General features: G+C 40.1%; 3 protein-coding genes across 3 annotated transcripts; 1 reads left to right on the forward strand and 2 right to left on the reverse strand.

The window, feature by feature from the left end:
* Positions 1-7,630: 7,630 nt before the first annotated feature.
* Positions 7,631-11,897, reverse strand: cdca8 (cell division cycle associated 8). Its single transcript, XM_005938778.3, has 11 exons — positions 11,775-11,897; positions 11,347-11,439; positions 10,696-10,824; positions 10,457-10,497; positions 10,265-10,340; positions 10,110-10,177; positions 9,913-9,995; positions 9,677-9,775; positions 8,907-9,036; positions 8,445-8,531; positions 7,631-8,304 (listed from the first exon to the last, which is right to left on the reverse strand). Exons 2-11 carry the CDS (start codon positions 11,435-11,437, stop codon positions 8,269-8,271), a joined length of 840 nt encoding a protein of 279 aa, XP_005938840.1. The 5' UTR covers positions 11,438-11,439; positions 11,775-11,897; the 3' UTR covers positions 7,631-8,268.
* Positions 11,898-11,939: 42 nt separating this feature from the next.
* Positions 11,940-15,107, forward strand: c19h1orf109 (c19h1orf109 homolog (H. sapiens)). Its single transcript, XM_005938777.2, has 4 exons — positions 11,940-12,403; positions 12,666-12,845; positions 12,922-13,040; positions 13,787-15,107. Exons 1-4 carry the CDS (start codon positions 12,135-12,137, stop codon positions 13,825-13,827), a joined length of 609 nt encoding a protein of 202 aa, XP_005938839.1. The 5' UTR covers positions 11,940-12,134; the 3' UTR covers positions 13,828-15,107.
* A 218-nt stretch (positions 15,108-15,325) lies between these two features.
* LOC102302283 (claudin-4) lies at positions 15,326-19,357 on the reverse strand. The gene has a single exon (XM_005938776.2). It carries the CDS (start codon positions 16,562-16,564, stop codon positions 15,875-15,877), a length of 690 nt encoding a protein of 229 aa, XP_005938838.1. The 5' UTR covers positions 16,565-19,357; the 3' UTR covers positions 15,326-15,874.
* Positions 19,358-19,655: the final 298 nt, after the last annotated feature.

The following is a 19,655-nucleotide window of genomic DNA, read 5'->3' on the forward strand; positions in this document are numbered from 1 at the left end:
CTCACAAATTGGGTGATATAGTTTATTGAAGGTCTGCTTTATACAGAGGGGCTGGTAAACCAAACATCAATTGTAGACCATACAGAAGATGGGGATTTTTCCTGCAGGCTGGGGAGCATTGCAAAGAGGCTTTAATTATTTCTCAAAGGCAATCCTGGCCATTGCTCCACCACTCATTTTATGGTCACTTTCTTTTTCTTTCTTTGATGGAGGTAATGAATGGGGTGAAAATTCACTTCATTTCATCCCTGCTCTGTCGCCCTTACTGGTATTTGCATCTCATATTCTTCTAACCAAATAAGAAAAGCTTGTTTTCAACCTGCTCAGGCCAGGTCCAGCATAGGAATGAACGAAAGAATAAAGCACAGGTTAGCGCCTCCTCCATTAGCGTGTGACTCCTCCTAATAAGGAGGTGTAGGTTTGTGCCCTTGACTGTCAAACTATTTACTGGAAGAAATTCCCAACAAAGTTTTGTATTTATTTGCAATACAGAAACACAATTTATTGGTACACTAAAGTGAAAATGTAGGAACATAATGAACAAAAATGTGGTTATTAGTTAAATTCATGTGATGATAAAGGAAATACTTCAACAGTTTAAGATCCTTTTTTTTTTTCACTTTTAAAGATGTCACAGAAAGAAAAAAAGGAGTTAACAGCAGTTAAATACATATTGTATCTCCTGCAGGTTTTCCAATCAAGCCTAGTTGACTCAAGTCAAGTACAACATCCACACAGAAAACTGTAATGGTTTTGAATAGCTAATCAGCTAGCATCATGTCTTATTCTTCAACTGACATCTCAGCCTCTTTCAGTACTAACCAAATATTCAGCTGCTGACTTTCTATACATAAAGCACCACGAGACGTGTGAACTATTCAGAGTGCACGGCTTGACAAATGACAGTTTGACTGCTCTTATCTCTTACACAAAGTGTCTACATAAACACGTCTCCAGTGTAGACTTTACTCTTCCGCTGACAGTTCAACCTCCTTCTGAGCTTCGACATTACCTGGCACTTTAGCTGTTTACACTTAGGCGTTTGTTTTTTTTTAACTCCAGTTGTTACAAAGTGACAGCTCCACTTCCCACAGCACTTAAACTGAAATCTGACAGACTTTATGTTATTGCACTTCTGCTCATTAGCAGTTCTGATAGTGTAAAGGCATTCGCTTCTTGAGAGTCTCTGAGTGCGTCCGTGTTTTAGAAGGGCAAACTGCAATCCTGGAGGCATCTTCTGTAGCAGGAGCTATACCACAAAGGCCGTTTTGTGATTTTTGTCTGTATGCTGGTTGCTAGAGTGGTGCTCCTTCCAGCTGCTTTCAACTCACATTTGAAGTTCAAGATGGTTTTTCCCCTTTGTTCAGTTTTCATACTTTAAGTGAAAATATCGGATATTTCACTTGCTTTTATGGCGTAGACAGTGATTGCTATTATATGACTTCAACAGACATGTTAACTGCTTACAGAGCTGCTCTACTGTGACATAAAATTATGGACCTCAAAGTGAAATTTCACATGGTTCCAGAGGCCACGGTTCAATTGTTTTGATCTGTTTTCAGCTCTAATACTTGAAATCATTGCCAGGGGTTCAACTACTGCCCTTCTGACATTTTACATATAAATACAAGCTGTCCTGTGGCTTTGCTGACTGTCCCAACTGATCTATTACAAAAAAAAGATACAGGTCACGCTCTCACCTTTTCAAATATGGACATTTGTAATGAACCCATTGGCACCATTTAAGTGTCATTTTTCAAAAGCATGATTATCACCCTAATACATGATCTTTTGCTCAATGTTACTAACTAGTTTTATGTCTAAACCTAACCAACTAGGAAATGTGAAATTAAAAAGTGACTGAAAACAAAGCTTGAAAAGTGCAAAATAAAGCTTGATCAAATTACAATCTCTTACAAACTTGTGGTTTAATTTATTGGCACCCCAACAATCTTTAAATGCCACTCTTTAACCTCCTGCGGGTTACAGGTGAGAACCCTGTTTTGTACTGAAGAAAACAGTCACAGCAGCAGTCACCTCAAAGCACTTTATATTCTAAGGCAAAGACCTACAATAACGCAAAGAAAACCCAACAATCATATGAGCAACTTTGGGCAAGCAGTTGGCGGAAAAGCTCCCTTTTAATAGAGAGAAACACTCAGTACATCATGGGAATCCCCTATCAGCCCAGACCTATTGCAACCACAAGATTTATAAAAAAAAAAAAAAAAGGAAAGTTTTAAGCCTAATCTTAAAGTAGAGAAAGTGTCCGTGTCTCAGTTGCAAACTGGGAGCTGATTCCGCAGACGAAGGGCCTGAAAACTGAAGGCTCGGCCTCCCATTCTACTTTTAAATTCCCTATGAAAAACTACATGTGGTTTTCCTGGTCAAAAACAAATCATTTGATAAAATGAAAAAGAAAACAATGAAGGATAAATGTGATATTCTGATTGCATAGAGTTGGGGTTAGAGTTGGAGCTGGCACTGATGAGTTAAATAGCACAGTCACTGTCCAATAATGCCACTACTAGTGTGCCAGGAAATCCATGCCAAAGCACACCTCTGCAAGATCAGAACAGCAGTATCTGACACCCTTGCACGAGAAAGCACTTGACAACTATACAGGTAAAAATGTTTTCTATCTCTAAATGGCAGAATGGGTTTAATACTTAGGTCTTGTTTTCGTATTTAGTGCAAATAGATATCTGAATTTCAAAGCCATCAAGAGGCTTCTCAAGCAAAAGTTTGTCTCTGTGCAATCAGCAAACAGCATTAACTTCCCACCTCTCCTCAGGGTATCCTGTTATTTTCTTTCCACAGCAATTTTTTCCTTTTTTTTTTTTGGCAGCAGATGTTCCTCTCCACCCTGCCCATCGTTGCGGGTGCCTGAGTGACGGAGAGGCCGCCCATCAAAATGCCATCAGGACCCTGCTGGCCACCAGATGAACGCATGCCCAGAATGCATCATGTGGGGGCTGTTAAGTCCCATTTACCTCTTCCTCCCGTCTGCCACTTCCCTTTACCATCAGCTTGTGTCCTCGTAACTCTCCATCACCGAAGCAGACATAACAAAGCATTCAGCGACACTTTTTCTGGTTTGTGCTGACAAACCAACTTAACAAAAGATGAGTCTCGACCCCTGGCTGGCTCAGTATAAAAGACCGCGGCAGACGGAGGTGTGGGCATGTGAATAAATTGATTAGCAGAGCGCTTGACGGATGGGATTTACAGGAGGTCTCGACGCACCAGAGAATTAATTTTGCTGGGAGAACATGGTTCTGCCAGGTTCATTCGTCTTGGCGGGGAGTTTGGCAGTTTCTCCAGGTCTGGGGGCTCAATTAACGAACGGCTGCAGCGGTTTGGGGAGGAAACAGCTTTGTTGAGGAATATGCCACATCCATGTGTCAGGCACATTTTAACGATAACGGATTTTGGGAATGCAAAATGAGAAAGGGAAAGGGGAGGTTAGGTGGGTGAGGTTAAGCTTTCAATGCTGGATTGGTGGGGGATGGGGTTTTAAGAGGAACTACAGGACAAAGAGAGAGGTAAAAACATCTTGTGGAACATTAAGCCAGCACGATGTGTATGTGTTATTAAACAGCTGGCTAATTTACACAGCATTACACCATGGACCCAACAAATACACTGTACTGCAAAAAGCACTTGCTTGTCTGCCTTCACATTGCCTTCAGTGGCATCCCATTCTTAGTCCATAGGGTTTAATGTGATGTCAGCCCACCGTTTGCAGCTATAGCAGGTTCAACTCTCTGGGATGGCTTTCCCTGAGGTTTAGGAGTGTGTTTATGGAAATTTTAGGAGCATATTTGTGAGGTCAGACACTGATGATGACAGTGATGAAAGCCTGGCTTGCAGTCACAGCTCTAATTCATCCCAAAAGATGTTCTATGAGGTTGAGGTCAGGACTCTGTGCAGATCAGTCAAGTTCTTCCACACCAGACTCACTTATCCATGTCTTTATGGGCCTTGCTTTGTGCACTGGTGAGAAGGAGCCATCCCCAAACTGTTCTCACAAAGTTGGGAACATCAAATTGTCCAGTCTCTTGTTATGCTGAAGCATTAAGAATTCCTTTCACTGGAACTAAGAGGCCAACTCCTGAAACACAACCCCATGCTATATAAATTAGCGACCTGTGTCTACTATGCGCCTCAACATCTGCTGACCCCGCTTTTACGTGGCCTACCACGTTGTGGTTGACTTGCTGTCATTACCAATTGTTTCCACTTTATTATAATACCACTAGCAGCTGACTGTGGAATATTCAGCAGTGAGGAAATTTCAGGAATGGACTTGTTGCACAGGTGGTGTCTCATAAAAGGACCACTCTGGAATTTAGTGAGCTCCTGAGAGCAACCCATTCTTTCACAAATGTTTGTAGAAGCAGCACGCTTCTGTACTTGGTTTTATGCACCTGTGACCATGGAAGTGATTGAAACACCTAAATTCAGTGATTTGGATGGGTGAGTGAATACTTCTAGCAGTATAGCATATAAGGCCAATATTCATTTTACTTTTGATGCTGCCTCCACCACCTCTACACTCATACAGTATGTCAGTCGCAGAGTAGTTCACTGTAAAGCATCCAGTGTTTTCTCCTCCTTTTGCTGTAAATGGAACCATAATGAGAAGATGGAAATGCAGATTTAAGCAACTTAAAACAAAAGATGGTTTTTTTTTTTTATCTTCTGTATACAGTCAGTTATTTATGCAGTAATATTAAATATTAAAAATTATTAAAAGTATAAATATTACAATTAAATTACAATTTTAATATAAATTAAAATTATGAATATTAAAATTATTTGAAGCTTTGTCTTTCAAAAAAGAAAAAGATTTTCCATATGAAATTTGCACAAATGTTACTTTAACAGGATGTGGTCTGTTCATTTCAAGATGAGTATTTTCAGTGCATGGGCTCTGCAGAGTAGCTTTGGATGATTAAAAGGTCAAAATAATCTTCATTTACTGGGCCTTCAGTTAATCCATTGTCTAAAACAATTGGTTTTAGCACCTCTGCCTTCAGCCAACTTTCTTCTGACTGGAGGAGTTAATTGAAAAGGCCTCTGTGGTGACCAGACTGGGAATATCTGCTGTCTTTGACATCATACAGACATTCAAAATCAAGCTTCTAAAGCAGCCTCAGATAGCCTGAAAGAAGGGATTCTTTTTATTATTTGAAGATGCGCTTGAACATGTATATGCATCCACCATTGTTAAAGTATAAGTAAATATATATATGTATATATGACAGAAACTAAGGATAAATATGATGGGCCTGCTTTAAATTCTTAAGTACCTTTCTTTGGAAGTAAAAGGCAGGTGAATCTAGACTTCCACAGACTGAGCATTAATGCAGAGTTGCTTGTTATGTTGAAGCATCTTTGCACTCACTCTTCCCTTCCCACTATCTCAGGTTCCAATCCCTCAACCTGAACATTTCAGTGGATGATTTATGTAGTAGTGTTGCTCTGTGACCTCAAAATCCGCCCCATCCATACCGCACCTGTCACTGCGCCACAGCCTGCATGCTTACTGAAAAGCAAGCCATCCATGCAAAATGGCAATTTTCTACTCACCTAGAGAATAAAAAAAGGATCCAATCCATTCAGAGGCAAAACAAGGAAAATTCTATGATATATAGAGCAGGTGCGCGAGGCCTTGGCCCACTGCTAACGAGGGAGCTGAACTGCACGCACCGTTGACCACAACATCTGTCGTTTTCACTGATGCAGAGTTTGGTTTTACCTTTGCAGCACAGTTTGCACGGCAAGAGACAGGAGATGATAAAGTACATAAGATGGATACAGATGGAAGAGACCCGGCCCGATTTCAGTTGGGGGGCACAAAGTTCCCATGCTGTGCCTTGGTAGCATATGATGCATGAGAATCCACCACGAGCAGCAAAGAGTTATGCTTGTCTACCTGGGCCCAAGGTGAGGCCCGGCCTGACCCAGTTCACCATCCCAGGTGGAAACCCTAATGAGCTCATCAGGCCTAACGAAGCTTAACAAGCTTCTAATTGGCAGCGTTATGATGTCCCCGAAGGTCAGAGTGCAGGTTCCTGTGCCAAGAGCAGGAAAGGCTTTCACTTCCTGCCAAGAGCAATCACGTGACTGACTAATATCCCTTTGTGTAAACAAAGTCGGGAAAGGGCAAGAGGAACTTCTTACATAAGCAAAAAGAGTGCGGTAGCTTACAGATAAAAAGTTGTGGTGAGGTTTGAAAACAACGCTGCAGCCTCACAACTGGAAAACAAAGATGTAAAATAAATATCACCAGTATAAATCATGCTTGACAGTGTAATCTAATACAAGAGAGAATACAGACACCTATAACTTTACAGATTATAAAATAAAAATCAACAAACATATAAAAATTTGCTACCAGTAAATAACAAGCAGTTAAAAAAGTTTGATCGGATACAGAAATCTTCTTTTTCCTTTAACAAAAAAAAAAAAAAGAAAAAAAGAGCAGGCTGTTCAGGTGCCTGACAAATATTTCTGTGGTGAAATGCTGCCACCTACTGGTCACTATGCACAGATACAACTTCAAAAAAAATCTTTCCACTGAAAGAAAGAAAGAACGAATTTCCACATTATGGCATAATTAAGATAAAATTCAAACATGCCATCTGCTTAAAGCTTGGTTGGCTCTAAACTTTTTAAATTTTAATGAAAAGAAAACAGAAGTGTTGGTGTTTGGACCCAGTGGTCCCTGTGAGTCCTCCTCTGTTGTTTTAGGATCCCTGGAAGTCTATTTTAAATCTGTTGTTACTGACCTTGGTTTTAAGTTGGACAGTGATTTTAAATTGGACAACCAAATCAGAGCAGTGGTGAAGTCCAGTTTTTATCATTTAAGGCGACTGGCAAGAGTAAAATCTTTTCTTTCGAGGCAGCACCTTGAAACAGTGATCCATGCTTTTATTTCTTCCCGCCTGGACTACTGTAACTCACTTTATGTGGGGGTCAGTCAGTCATTGCTCTCACGTCTGCAGCTGGTTCAAAATGCGGCTGCACGACTCCTAACAGGAACTCGAAAAAGAGAGCATATAACCCCCGTGCTAGCCTCTCTGCACTGGCTGCCTGTGTCTTTTAGAGTTAATTTTAAAATTCTTATGTTTGTTTTTAAATGCCTTCACAGTCTTGCCCCGCCTTACCTCTCTGAGCTTCTTCATCCCCACATACCCTGTCGGTCTCTCAGGTCAGCTGACCAGCTGCTCCTGGAGGTACCGAGATCCAGGAGGAAGCTCAGAGGGGACAGGGCCTTCTCTATTGTGGCTCCAAAATTATGGAATAATTTGCCCATGCATGTTAGAGAGGCCCCTTCACTGTCCACTTTTAAATCACGTCTTAAAACCCACTTTTATTCCTTGGCTTTTAACCTCAGTGAGACTTAGTTTCTCTTTTAATTAATGATTTCACTCTTCTTTTATTTGGTTTTTATTTATATCTCATGTAATTTTATTTTACAGTTCCAATGTACAGCACTTTGTGTCAGCTGTGGTGTTTTAAAGTGCTTTATAAATAAAGTTGATGATGATGATGAAAGTTGATGCTATATTTAAGAATACAAAACCCCAATAAACCAGAAAATAACCACATCACACAGTTATGAAGACAGAGTGCACGATGTACACGACGTATATATTTTAACGATTGATGTAACTACAAGGTTAGTGATAGAAACATGGAGGGGGTTCATTGCAGCAATGACAAACCACACAAATAATATCAGAAAAATGTACTTTTAAAAAAATAAAAAATAAAAAAAAATAATAAAAGGGAAAGTTGTATCTGATAAGCACATACTGCATGTTTCTATTGGATATTATCATGCAAGTCCTATTAAGATCCATTAAATCCAGACTGGCCAGGAATAAAAGACTGGAATAGCACTAAAATCTATCCAATTTCCCTGCAACAAAAAAAGCATCTGAAACTACATAAAATTACATTTTTTAAGTAAAGAGATAATTTAGGAGAATGTAAATACAATGAAATGAACAGTTTAACTCCTAGATTAATTCCAGTGAATGTGAAGGATCTCAAGAAAACAGTGTCCAGCGCAACAAATATTAACCTTAGACTGTATCCTAAAGTATTAGTTAAAGTATAATCTGTATAAAGGCAAAAAAAAAAGAAGAAGAAAAAAAACATGCCACATTGTAGAAAAGAAAGCTTTAAAATAGAGATAAAACTTGTGTTTAAAAAAAAAAAAAGTATAGTACAAGTCCGTGGCAGACTGTTTGGTCACTCTGATGACCCACACAATTTTGTGAGTCGATTCTGTTGGGAAAAATAAAAAGAAATGATGAGAATCAAAGCATATGCAAATATTTCACATCAAAATTTGGCTAAAGCTGCAACAAAACAGTGACGAAAAGCTGATGAAACTGCAAGTAACGCTGTCCTGCTGGAATTTTTACCTGCAGCTGCTGAATGCTCCTCATGGCGGTTTCGTCCAGCAGTGACAGATCTACTGAGTCCATCTGACTGGCCAGCAGTTGAATGCTCTGGATCAATATGTTAAGGACACTTGTGTTAGTGATTTAGTTTTTGAGAATTAGCCTTCTAATCAAGAGTTTTGTTAGACAATTAATTACTCAAAAGCCATGAAGTCATCAAATGTAACTAAACAGTCATCAACATAAACACAGTATAAAATCAACATGAAAGCAGAAGACTTGAAGGCCGATTTAATGCATCTTTAAGCTCATTTTCAATAAACCATATATAACAAAGTATTCAATGTTTTATCTTCCTGAAAATAGACATCTAAATTTCTTCAGTAAACATCGTTTCCTCTGCTGCCTTGTTAAAATCATTTCTTAAACAACTGACTGATCAATAGTACCTGAAGCTCTGAGCCTGACTAAATGTGCACTCACCTCTCCATTCCCAACGGGAACATTGATGACAATATCCTCATTTCCTGCTGCAATGGGAGAGCCGTTGACTGAAATGCTATAGACCCTCTCCTTGTGGCGGGGAACTCTCACTGCGGGGGTCTTGGGAAGCCTGAGGTGTAGTGAGTAATATGAAGCCTTCTTTGTAGGAAATGTCAACATTACAGAGTAAATAGCAGGGGCTGCCAGATTACAGCAAGTCTCCAGTCCCCACACACTTTCTAACACTCAAAGACACTAGATCCACTTACAGCTCTATGAGAGCAGAGATTTTGCTTTAACGAGAAGCCTGAGCTTTAATACAATACTTTGAGCATTTGTTTGTCTGTTTGCCCATGTTTTCACAGAATCACTATCTATTCAGCATGAACTGTAAATGAATTTGTGCTAGTAAAAATATCTCAGTACTATGTCTCAGTAATAAATCACTGAATATAAAGACATAACAATGCAGAAGTCTTCAGTAAGCTGCACTGAATAACCACATTCAGCACAGGTGTAGATGTCAACCTGTGAGGATGACTGGTGCACTGCTAATGTTATCCACACACAGCAAACTAACCTGACCAGTATGTGAGTCTAGTATCTTATGCACAATATAAATCCGACCCGTCTTCATCTGTGCTCAATTTTGAATCCTTTTTTAAACTGTTTTATAAATACGTTTTCTCCCCTCTCAATCAACTAGAACACTAATTGCCATTGACAGAAACACCATCTTTAGAGTGACACAGTATAATTCTAAGGTGTACCTTGGGTCAAAGCGGGGGGTAATAAGAGGAGTGGGTCCCATCATCACAGAAGAATCCAGCAAGCTTCTGGCAGGAGTAATCAGGGGGTTCCTGTTTGATCTGAATCCAAACAATGACAATGTGTTACCATCACATTTGTTAGCCACCAAACTTGCTTCCAAAAGTGTTTAGCATGGGAGGAAAGAAGAAGAAAAGAAAGAAAGAAAAAGAACAATACAAAAAGTAAAAGAGCTTACCGTCTGATGGTGGAGCTCTGCTTGCTGATTGACAGCGCCTTTGCCCTCTTTGTTTTAGTCGGGGGCTTTCTGGTGGTTCTCCCCTAAATTATAAACAAGCATTTAAAACACCACAAAAGAAGCAAACAGAGAATCCTGCATAACAACAGCTGTATGTAGTTGCTCTCATGTATGACTGTGTGAAAAGCAGTCATTACCTTTTTTGTTGTGCTTGGGACGTTTTCATCCTCAGAGCTCAATGTAGCCCCACCTTTCTTCTTTAATGCTGTGGATTGGACAAAACAAATTGCATTGGCTAAAGGGAAATGGTTTTCTTGTTTCAAGGGAAATGTATAAACTACTTTTAACTCACTTTTCTCAATTGTTTTTAGGAGAGATGTATGATCCTTAGCCACAACACTTTCCACGAGTGCAGCTTCCTCTTTTCTCTATAAAAGCAAATATAACTGAGTGTTTATGCAGAACAGAGCATCCTTGCACAAGCATGAAACTTATATATACTTAACGTATATTAAGTATAATTTGAGAAGGCTAATCAACTGACCTTTGCATTATCGAGTTCTGGTGTTTGTGGTTTCTCAGACTCTGCAGAGATGTAAATATTCTTTATTTAATGCTGTTTAAAAATGAAATTCATTCAAGATCAAATGCACAGATTTTTGAAAATGTACCATTAGCTTTTTTAAAAATAGGAAGCAGAATGCTGTAAAAGTCTCTGTGGCTCAAGAGCATTTCTTCTTTATAGATTTGGGATTTGTTAGTCAATAATCTATGTATACTTACTCCAATGCTCCAACCAGTTCATTTGTCTGACAGCCTTGGGGAGCTTAATTATTGCCATGTTGTAGCTGTTGTCAACATCTTTCAACAGCTGGTTTATCTTCTCTTTCACCTGTCCAACTCTAGTCTTCACTGCAGAAACACAAATGTTGAGTTCCGCTTCAGTTATACATTGTCACTTCAGCTTAAGTTATACAGTGTCAGGGTGGGGTGGATGGATGTTAGCATCAGTGGTGATTTGTAGCAGTAGGTTAGCAGCAAGAGTGAAGGCAAGATTTCCATTGGTAGTGACCAGAAAGGACAGATTAGAAATTAGTACATGTGAAGGATGGTTGAAGTTGAGTGGTTTGGAGACAAAGTTAGAGAGGCAGGGCTCAGATGTCATAAACATGTGCAAAGGGGGGGCAGTGGAAATACTGGACAAATTATGTTGAATATTGAGCTCCAAAGCTGGAGGAAAAGTAGAAAAGGTTCATGGATGCAGTGAAGGAGGACGCTCAGAGGGTTGGTGAGACAGAGGAGGATGCTAAGGATATAGTGAGCTGGAAGAAAATGTTCTCCTGTGGCGACTCCTAAAGTGAGCAACCGAAAAAAGATCAGGGAGTATTTCTGTAGCATTTCTATGGTGAGTTAAAAAATTGTAATAATAATCACCCTCGCTGTCAAAATCCTCCAAAAAAGCTTCCAGTTTTGCCGTCTTGGGGTTATTCTTGCGTTGTTTGGTGGTCCTTTTCCTGGGAGCCATTTCTGACGGACACGGAGTATATTAGTAATTACAATATACCCTAGTACAGTACAGTGTAGTGCAGTATAGTGTGGTATATTAACACCCCATAGACACCATGAAATGTTAACATTGTGGCCTTAATCGGGAACAAAAGAAAGCAAAAACAAAAAATCAGCCTACATGCGGCTAACTGTTGGTGAAGCTAACGTTTGCGAGTAGCTTTAGCTGAGTTAACGCTTATTTTCTGATCTTATTTTCGACAGCTGTGCTTACATCTACCAATATGTATTATGGTCTTTTAAATAACTGTCCCGAGATGTATTTACATACATTTTTTTAAAGTATATATAATTACCTAAATGTGTTTTTCCTGTTCGTCCTCGACACTCGCCTTCCTTCCTTCACAAAGCCGTTTTCAAATCTTCGCGCGGGGAGGGGCCAACACACCAGATCAGCCAATTAGGACGCGCATGTGCCATGCGTCGCAACAACTTTGTTTTCAGCCTATCGTAGCGCCGAACGTCAGTGTTTACATCAAGAGAACGGAAGTGGTTCAGGCAACATGGTAGAAATGTGATGTTCTGTAGCTGCGGGAAGAATCATTTAAAAGTCGTTTTTCATAAAGTCGCCTTCATGGAAAATAAGACATAAAGCTGACTTAATGTATTTCGTATTTTTCCCTTTGAACATCTAAGTACTGAAATCGTTTGCTGAAATGCCCACGCTTGCGGTAGCTACGCTTCATCAGGCTCTGAGGAAAAGCTTCGCGACACTTGAAAGCAACCAAAAAGTATGGAAGAGTGTTTTAGCCGAGTGCAGCCCTCTGATGGTGTCTCTCGGGAATTTGGCGGAGCAGTCGAGAGCACTGTCCAACGTGCAGATCTCCAACACACCGCTCAGAGGTTTTCCTGACCTGGAGGAGAGACTCCGCTTTAAGCTCCTTGAAGCAACGGATATAGTGCTGGGAAAACTCAACGAGAAGATGTGAGTAAATCGGCTTTTATATCTGATGAGGATGCTGCGTTATTGGTATTCACATCCAACTATGTATGTTTGATCGGACAGGAGTACAGCTACATCCTTTTTAGTAATAAAGATCAGTTTATTTTTTTAGTAAGTAAATGGATCTTTGGAGAAGAACCTTATTAGTACCAGTTTGCAGAAGCTGCTCAGAGTATGCTTAAAGTATATATTATACTATAATTTTTATCTCACACTCCCTTCTTTCCTTTCCTCTTTCTTTCAGGTCTTCCCTCCAGTCTGCGAGGGATGCTATCAGTAACCAGGTTGCTTCAATCCTTCATCTGTACGAGCAGAACGCACACAGTTTAGATCTGCTTGCAGTAACTGAGCGATCAACCACCACCCCGTCGGTTGCTGACATGCTCGAGTGGCTTCAGGATGCTGAGCGTCACTATCGGCAACAGTATCCTTTTCTCTCTTCAGTTTTGGATGTTTATGTTATATACTGGTATTTTTTTCCCCTCAACTCTTGTGTTCAGATTCCTGAGGAGGAAAACTCTGCTTCAAACACTGAGAGCAGATGACCTCTCTCTTCTGGAATCTGCTCCCCAAAGGTGGAACTCCTTGGAGTCTCCCAGTGCTGAGGACCACATCACAGGTAAAATGTATATTACTAGTATGTCTGTGAAGGTTCTCAGTTATCCACTTCATTGTAGTCTAAGTAGCTTGGAAAGAAAAGCGTCTGGACTTCTTTAAGTTGCTTTGCCCCTCTTTGAGGGGATACTCCCACTGGGTTTAAATCTGGGACTCTCCACCATTTGACCCTTAGAACTGAAGAAGCTTCTCGGATGAGAGGTGAAACGTCTTCAAGCAACTTAACTTTTCTTTCCAAGCTCCTTAGATTATATGACCTGTACTTCACTATACCATTCAGTTCACATCTGTAATTAATGCTGTATGATGGACTAGTTCTTTCAACATAGAAAGAAGCTGAAGATGTTTATAAATGTACTTAAATCCAGAACAACACAAGTACTGACAGACTGTCGTCTAGCATATATCTAAAGTCATGTAAAGATTTGAAAACAATAGATTAGAAAACAACTGTAAAAACATAATTCGGGAAATATTATGTCACGGCTTTAAACTTAATCTTTTTTCCCGTTACACTACAGGGCGTCTTTAAATATTCTTTTTCTGTCACTTATAATCAATCATAAAGGGACCTACCTTTATGGCCAGTATTCATAACACTTTTAAAATTCAGCTCAAGTAGCAAAATTTAACTTGATATAATTTCACTTTTAATAATTGAGTATACATTGGCCAGAGACCAGTGCTCTGATGGATCTAGAAGTGACTGTTATTTATTAAACGAATTATCTTTCTCTCTTTTCTTTTCAGATACACTTTGCAAAGTGTCTTTCTTTGTGGAGTCGCAGTGAAGATTGTTAAGGACTTACCTAATCGTGAATATAACTGCATTTTAATGAAGACAATGAGAAGAAAGAGAACCACAAGAATGACTGAATCTAACTCCACATTGACTTGAACTGATGCACACAAACGTCGCTTGGAGGACAATGGTGCAGTGAAAGCTCCTGGTTCAAACCTCCTGGTCAGCTGTTGGTTTTTGTGTGGAGCTTGCATGTTATTCCTGAGCCTGCAGGGGTTCCATTGGCTTCTTCTCACAGTCCAAAAACACAAACTTGTATGTAAATTGGATGCCTGGATGTGAAAGTATAAATAGTTCTGTCTTCCCTGATGAACTTTTAAGCCCAGATAGGATCAGCAATTAAAAATGGATGAGTGGACTTAAACTGCTTCTAGATCTATTTTGAAGGGAAACCAGGGTGGCCTAAAAACTACAAATAAGTATTTACAAATAATGGGGCCAATGTAAAATATTGATTTATCTTGAATTCAGTTTGGATGGATTGAAATGTTTAATCCAGTACGTATGAGAATTTTGAGCACAAATACATCTATATATTTATTGCACAACAGAACTGCATCTTCAAGGCCTCATTATTTTTAGAACATGCTCAGAAGAGTATATCAGCAGGTGTCCAAATAATAGTTAACCTAGTTCAAATACAATAGTGCAAGTAGTACTGCTCATTCTTACATGAACTTCTCTTTCACTGTGTAGTTCTCTCACAAGTTTGGTCTTAAATTTCGTTTTTAAAGGTCTTATAAACCTAAGATTAGTGTTAGGGATGGGTTTTACTTTAGTCAGAGGCTAAATAGACCTGAGAGGTCAGCAAGGATTGGTGGCTCGACAAATCTAAAACTCCACTTGGAAATAATGGTTATCTCTGGTTCCGGGGTCATGTGACTCTTCTTCAGTACAAAATAATCCCTATGAGTGTGGCCTACTCCAGAGACTTTAACGGATGAAGATGATGTTAAAATGGTGATTAAAAATAAAATTTATAAGGAAGATAAAAATAAGGTAAAAGCAATAGTTTTAAAAATAAGACCAAAAATTATTGCTGCTGAAAATAGTTAATTGTGAGATTTACATGAATTATTAATTATTGTATGGCCTAGTGCTCCCTTAATGCATTGAGCCATAACTCACAACTCATGCTGTTCATTTCTAAGGTGACGGCTGCACATCAGAGCTCTGAGACTTTAAAATGGATTCATTTAAAAATTAAATGTTATTGTCCCACATCCTAATGAAATCATTATAGTTTTTCAGCAGGTGAAAGTGAAATTAAATGTATTGATTGAACAGAAATTCTTGGTGTGTGTGCTGTTTTATTAGCTACAAAACTAGCAGTGTAAAAGAGACTCAAGAGCAGAATAATATCAAGTATAACAAAATGTATATGTTTTCTGCATCACCAAATTAATACATGTACATTCCCATGAGTATATAGCACTTAATTTAGTGGTTTTAGTAAGGTACGGCTTAACAACTTACAACTTACTTTTTTTACCTTTTTACTTTAAATACATTTCAGAGCTGGTACTTTTTCACTTTTAGAAGTTTAATTGGTGCTTTAACTTTTACAGGAGTTTTTTTTTTTTCAACACTAGTAGGTGTACTTCTACTTAAATGCAGAATGTCTGTACTTTTTTTGGGTTTGTCATATGCATGTCGACAGAGTGACCCTAAATAGAACAAAAGTCCAGCACACAAAGAAAAGCGACTACTTCAAAATACTTTAAGCACACTTTGCCAGATTTTTTTTTTTTAATTTCACAATTTTCTGACTTAAGTAATCACTGCAATCCTCAAAACACAAGCCATCATTAAAGCCATCATCAAGTCATACTGTTACAGCAAAGACTAAAGGCTTTCTTCAGGCACTGCTATGACTCAGAGAACAGAAAACATCAAATCTCAATGTACTGAAGACAAACATGACAAAGAGATATACAAAATACGTATTCATAAATATATGTTTGAATTTATACCTTAAAATTCATGATCTTTGTACCATTTTTAAGAGTATCAGCTCTTCTGTCCTTCTTCCTTTCCTACACATACTCCTTCAGTGGTAAATTATTAGAAGTGATAGGCTTTGGGAAATCTGGTGCTGTAGCAGGTGAATTTGCAAAACTCCGCCCTATGTAGCCCCTCCGGTACCTGCCGCCCCTCTCCATGAGCGGGCAGGTGCTGCTCAACACAGCTCCGCTGATCATGAGAATAACCGCAGCCGCCCAGCCCAAATAAATAGCCTGGCCCAGCTCTCTTTTGTACATCACAGGTACGTTGGGGTTGTAGAAATCCTGGATGACTGTATTGGCAGTCCAGGAAACTGGAATTAATACGCACAGGCCTGTCAAAATGAAGAGAACTCCACCTGAGAGCGCTATACCCGCCTTGGCCTGGCGATCATCCCCGGCACAAGTGGTGCACTTCATGCCGCAGCAGGACACGGTGCAGGAGAGCCAGCCCATGAAGATGGCCAGACACATAAGAGCACGGGCTGCCTGGATGTCGGGAGGCAAAGCCAGCATGGAGTCATAAGTCTTACACTGCATGTGACCCGTGGTCTGGTAAATGCAGTTCATCCAGATCCCTTCCCACTTGATCTCTGAGGTCAGGATGTTGCTGCCTATGAAGGCTGAGACCTTCCACTGAGGCAAGGCTGTGACAGCGATCGCCATGATCCAGCCGGTCACCGCACAGGTGAAGCTGATCAGCTGCATCCCGGTGTTCACCATGATGAAAAAACTGGATGTGAAGCTACTTCTTAATGTTTAATTTGTTCTCTGTCTTTAGCTTCTTTGACAAGATCTTTTCTTTATTATCAGTCTTCCAAGTTGTTTTTTATTTAAGTGTTCTTCTGTTTTCCTTTTGTTGTTTGGCCAAGCGTCTTATGGTCTTTGCCCTAATGTCACTTTGTCAAAGTCATGTTCTTCTCTTTTTCTTTTCCTTCTCAACATCTGCTCACAGTTTCCACTTCCACGCGTCTCAGTGCGCTGCGTTATCCAGAAGTAATCGCTTGCTTTCCCTCAACAGACACCCAGCTTTTCAGGGGATCAGAGGCTCGCGCACTTTCTCCTCCTTTTCAAGTTTGAGTCGGTGCATTATTGAGTAGCCAATACCTGTGCAGCCACCTGTGGCAGCCTGCAGATGTGGGATCAATCAGGCTTTATAATGCAGGACCGGTGGAAGAGAGATCTCTGCCAGGAGTTTTTCTTTTCTTTTCAGTGGAAGTGCTTCTTTTTTCCTTGAACTCGGGACTCCTGAGCTGTTGTTTACTTCAGTGTCACTCTTGGTTTTGGTGTAGCCTTACCTAGATGGATCAGACTGATATAACCTGATACCTGGATCCGAGGCTACTGATGATGCTATGAGTGTATCCTTTCACAGGAGGTTGAATATAGTGACTCTCAATTACACAGAATAAAACAGCGTAGCTTTTTACCTCCTGGTCATCGAAAGCCAGTTTCTACTCCTTATGCTTCCAGAAGGATGGACAAAATATGAACCGTGATCAACCTAAAGAGGGTACTCCAGCCTCCTTTTTCCTCCAAAGAATCCCAAATCCACATTAAGCCTCAAAGCAACGGGTTTTTGTAGTCTTCGTCCTCTGAAAGAACAGCTTTCCTGTAGAAAACAACCTGCAGAATTTATCTTCAGACACCGCTGCTGTTGCCAGCTGAAGTGTCTCTTAACTGACAATATATGGCGCTGGGGTCCAAGCCTTGATGAGGCCACTTCAGGCTTCAGCTGCTGCACAGCTTCACCCTCCCTCAACCACTTCCTTTAGTAGCAGTGCAGCCCAGATGGGTCAGTCCAGATCTAACAAGGGTATAAATAAGAAATCAGGCCTGCAAAGTCAGACTTCTGGGTAAGTAGAGCATAAGATCCCTCCCCCTTACCTTCATCCCCTCTGATATCCAACCTGTGGAAAGCACCACTGAACCCCACAAAAAAAAAACCACAATAAAACAGGCGAGTGGGAGGGAGAGGGCGAAAGAGGGTGAGACAACAAAAGGGAGGGAGGCATGGGCAAACTCAGGATGGAGCGGTGTCTGTAGGTGGATCAGCTAACACAAAGACAACATGGAGTGGGCTCCTACAATGGGGATTACAAACTCTATTGCTCCATACCACACGTAATTACGTGAATTTTAAAGAAGACAACACAAAAATAGCTTTCACTTGCCTCTTTTTGTCTGCAGCGAAAGGGCGAAGCAGCTTTTCATGGTTTGATTTTTTTGACTGTGGATAAAATGTTGTGAGGCTACACAAAAAATAAATAAATAAATAAGAGATCACAATTTGTTTGGGGTTTATTTTCAAATTCACTTAACTGCAATTTCTTACTGAACACTTTCATGTTTTTCAGTTAGATAGACACAGACTACTGAAACATTAACAAGCTGAAATACCAACTGCAGTTATTATGGTGAATTGTTTGGCACATAAATAGCTGGGGGCAGTGTAACAGAAGGATCTGACAGCAGGTCTTTGTTTTCATTTCAACATATTTTCCACCCAAGAAAGAATCCTTATTCCCTCTGCATTTGGCCTTAGTGGTGTGTTGTGCTGATGAATTAAATATCGTGGCATCAAGATCTGTGGTTCAGGTTTCCTTTCTTCTGTAGCCTCTGCTCGCCTTGGTAACAGTGGTCATGACAACCAGCCGGGACACAGGAAATGCAGCGGAGACAGATGATACACAAAGGGGGGCAGAGGAAGGTGGCACATATCGCTAATGGCGCGTCACAGTGAACAGATAAACAGACAGATGTGTGTGTTTGAGTTTTCCTTTAAGGGAGCAGGCGGCAGTGAAATTACTCTAAACTTAATCTTAAATACACATAGGAAAGACAAATACTTTAGAGCTTAAATTTTTAAAATATGGTTTAATGGTGGAATGCTTCAAGTCCTAGCTTGGGACTTTATAAGCAACCAATTCACTATCCCAGGTTGATTGCTTGCGTTACAGGTTGCATTTGCTGACTGCTGACCTCTTTACCTGAGGTGCACAAATATAACAGGCAGCCACCTGGTTATTTGACCAGTTCCTTCTTAGTAAATGTTGTGTTGTTGTTTTTTCAGTATATAGTAATGCATCTTTAAAAAAAAATCTGAATAGCATGAAAAAGTTTAATTCTTTCAACAATTGTCTTCAAAAAGGGAAACACTGATATAGTCTTTATTCATTGCATGCCTTTTAAGCCTGCTAAGGAGTTGTTGAAGGTTGATTTGATAGCTGCCATAACTTGAGATTTATAATAGTTGTCACTGTGGGCAGTGCTAGGTCCTGCTGGAAAAGGAAATGAGCATTCCCATAAAGCTTGACAGCAGGTGGAAGCATAAAGTGCTATAAAATCTCCTGGTAGACAACTGCATTGACTTTTTGATAAAACAGTGGACCAATCAACCATCAAAACCCACCAGCACTTGATACACAGACCACACTCTCCACTTTTCCACCAGAAAAGTGTGGGCGATCGTGGCTCAAGAGTTGGCAGTTTGTCTTGTAATCGGAAGGTTGCCGGTTTGAGCCCCGGCTCGGACAGTCTTGGTTGTTGTGTCCTTGGGCAAGACACTTCACCTACTGCCTTCTGGTGTTGGCCAGAGAAGCCCATGGTGCGATATGGCAGCCTCGCTTCTGTCAGTCTGTCCCAGGGCAGCTGTGGCTACAACTGTAGCTGCCTCCACCAGTGTGTGAATGTGTGAGTGAATGAATAGTGGAACTATAAAGCACTTTGAGGGTCTCGAAAAGCGCCATATAAATGCAATCCATTATTATTTGAAAAGGACTTGATTTCCAAATGTAGTTCAAAACGTACTTTT

This window comes from Haplochromis burtoni, unplaced genomic scaffold, assembly GCF_018398535.1.
Source record: "Haplochromis burtoni strain Fernald_Lab_line unplaced genomic scaffold, NCSU_Asbu1 Contig_149, whole genome shotgun sequence".
Taxonomy (NCBI): Eukaryota; Metazoa; Chordata; class Actinopteri; order Cichliformes; family Cichlidae; genus Haplochromis; species Haplochromis burtoni.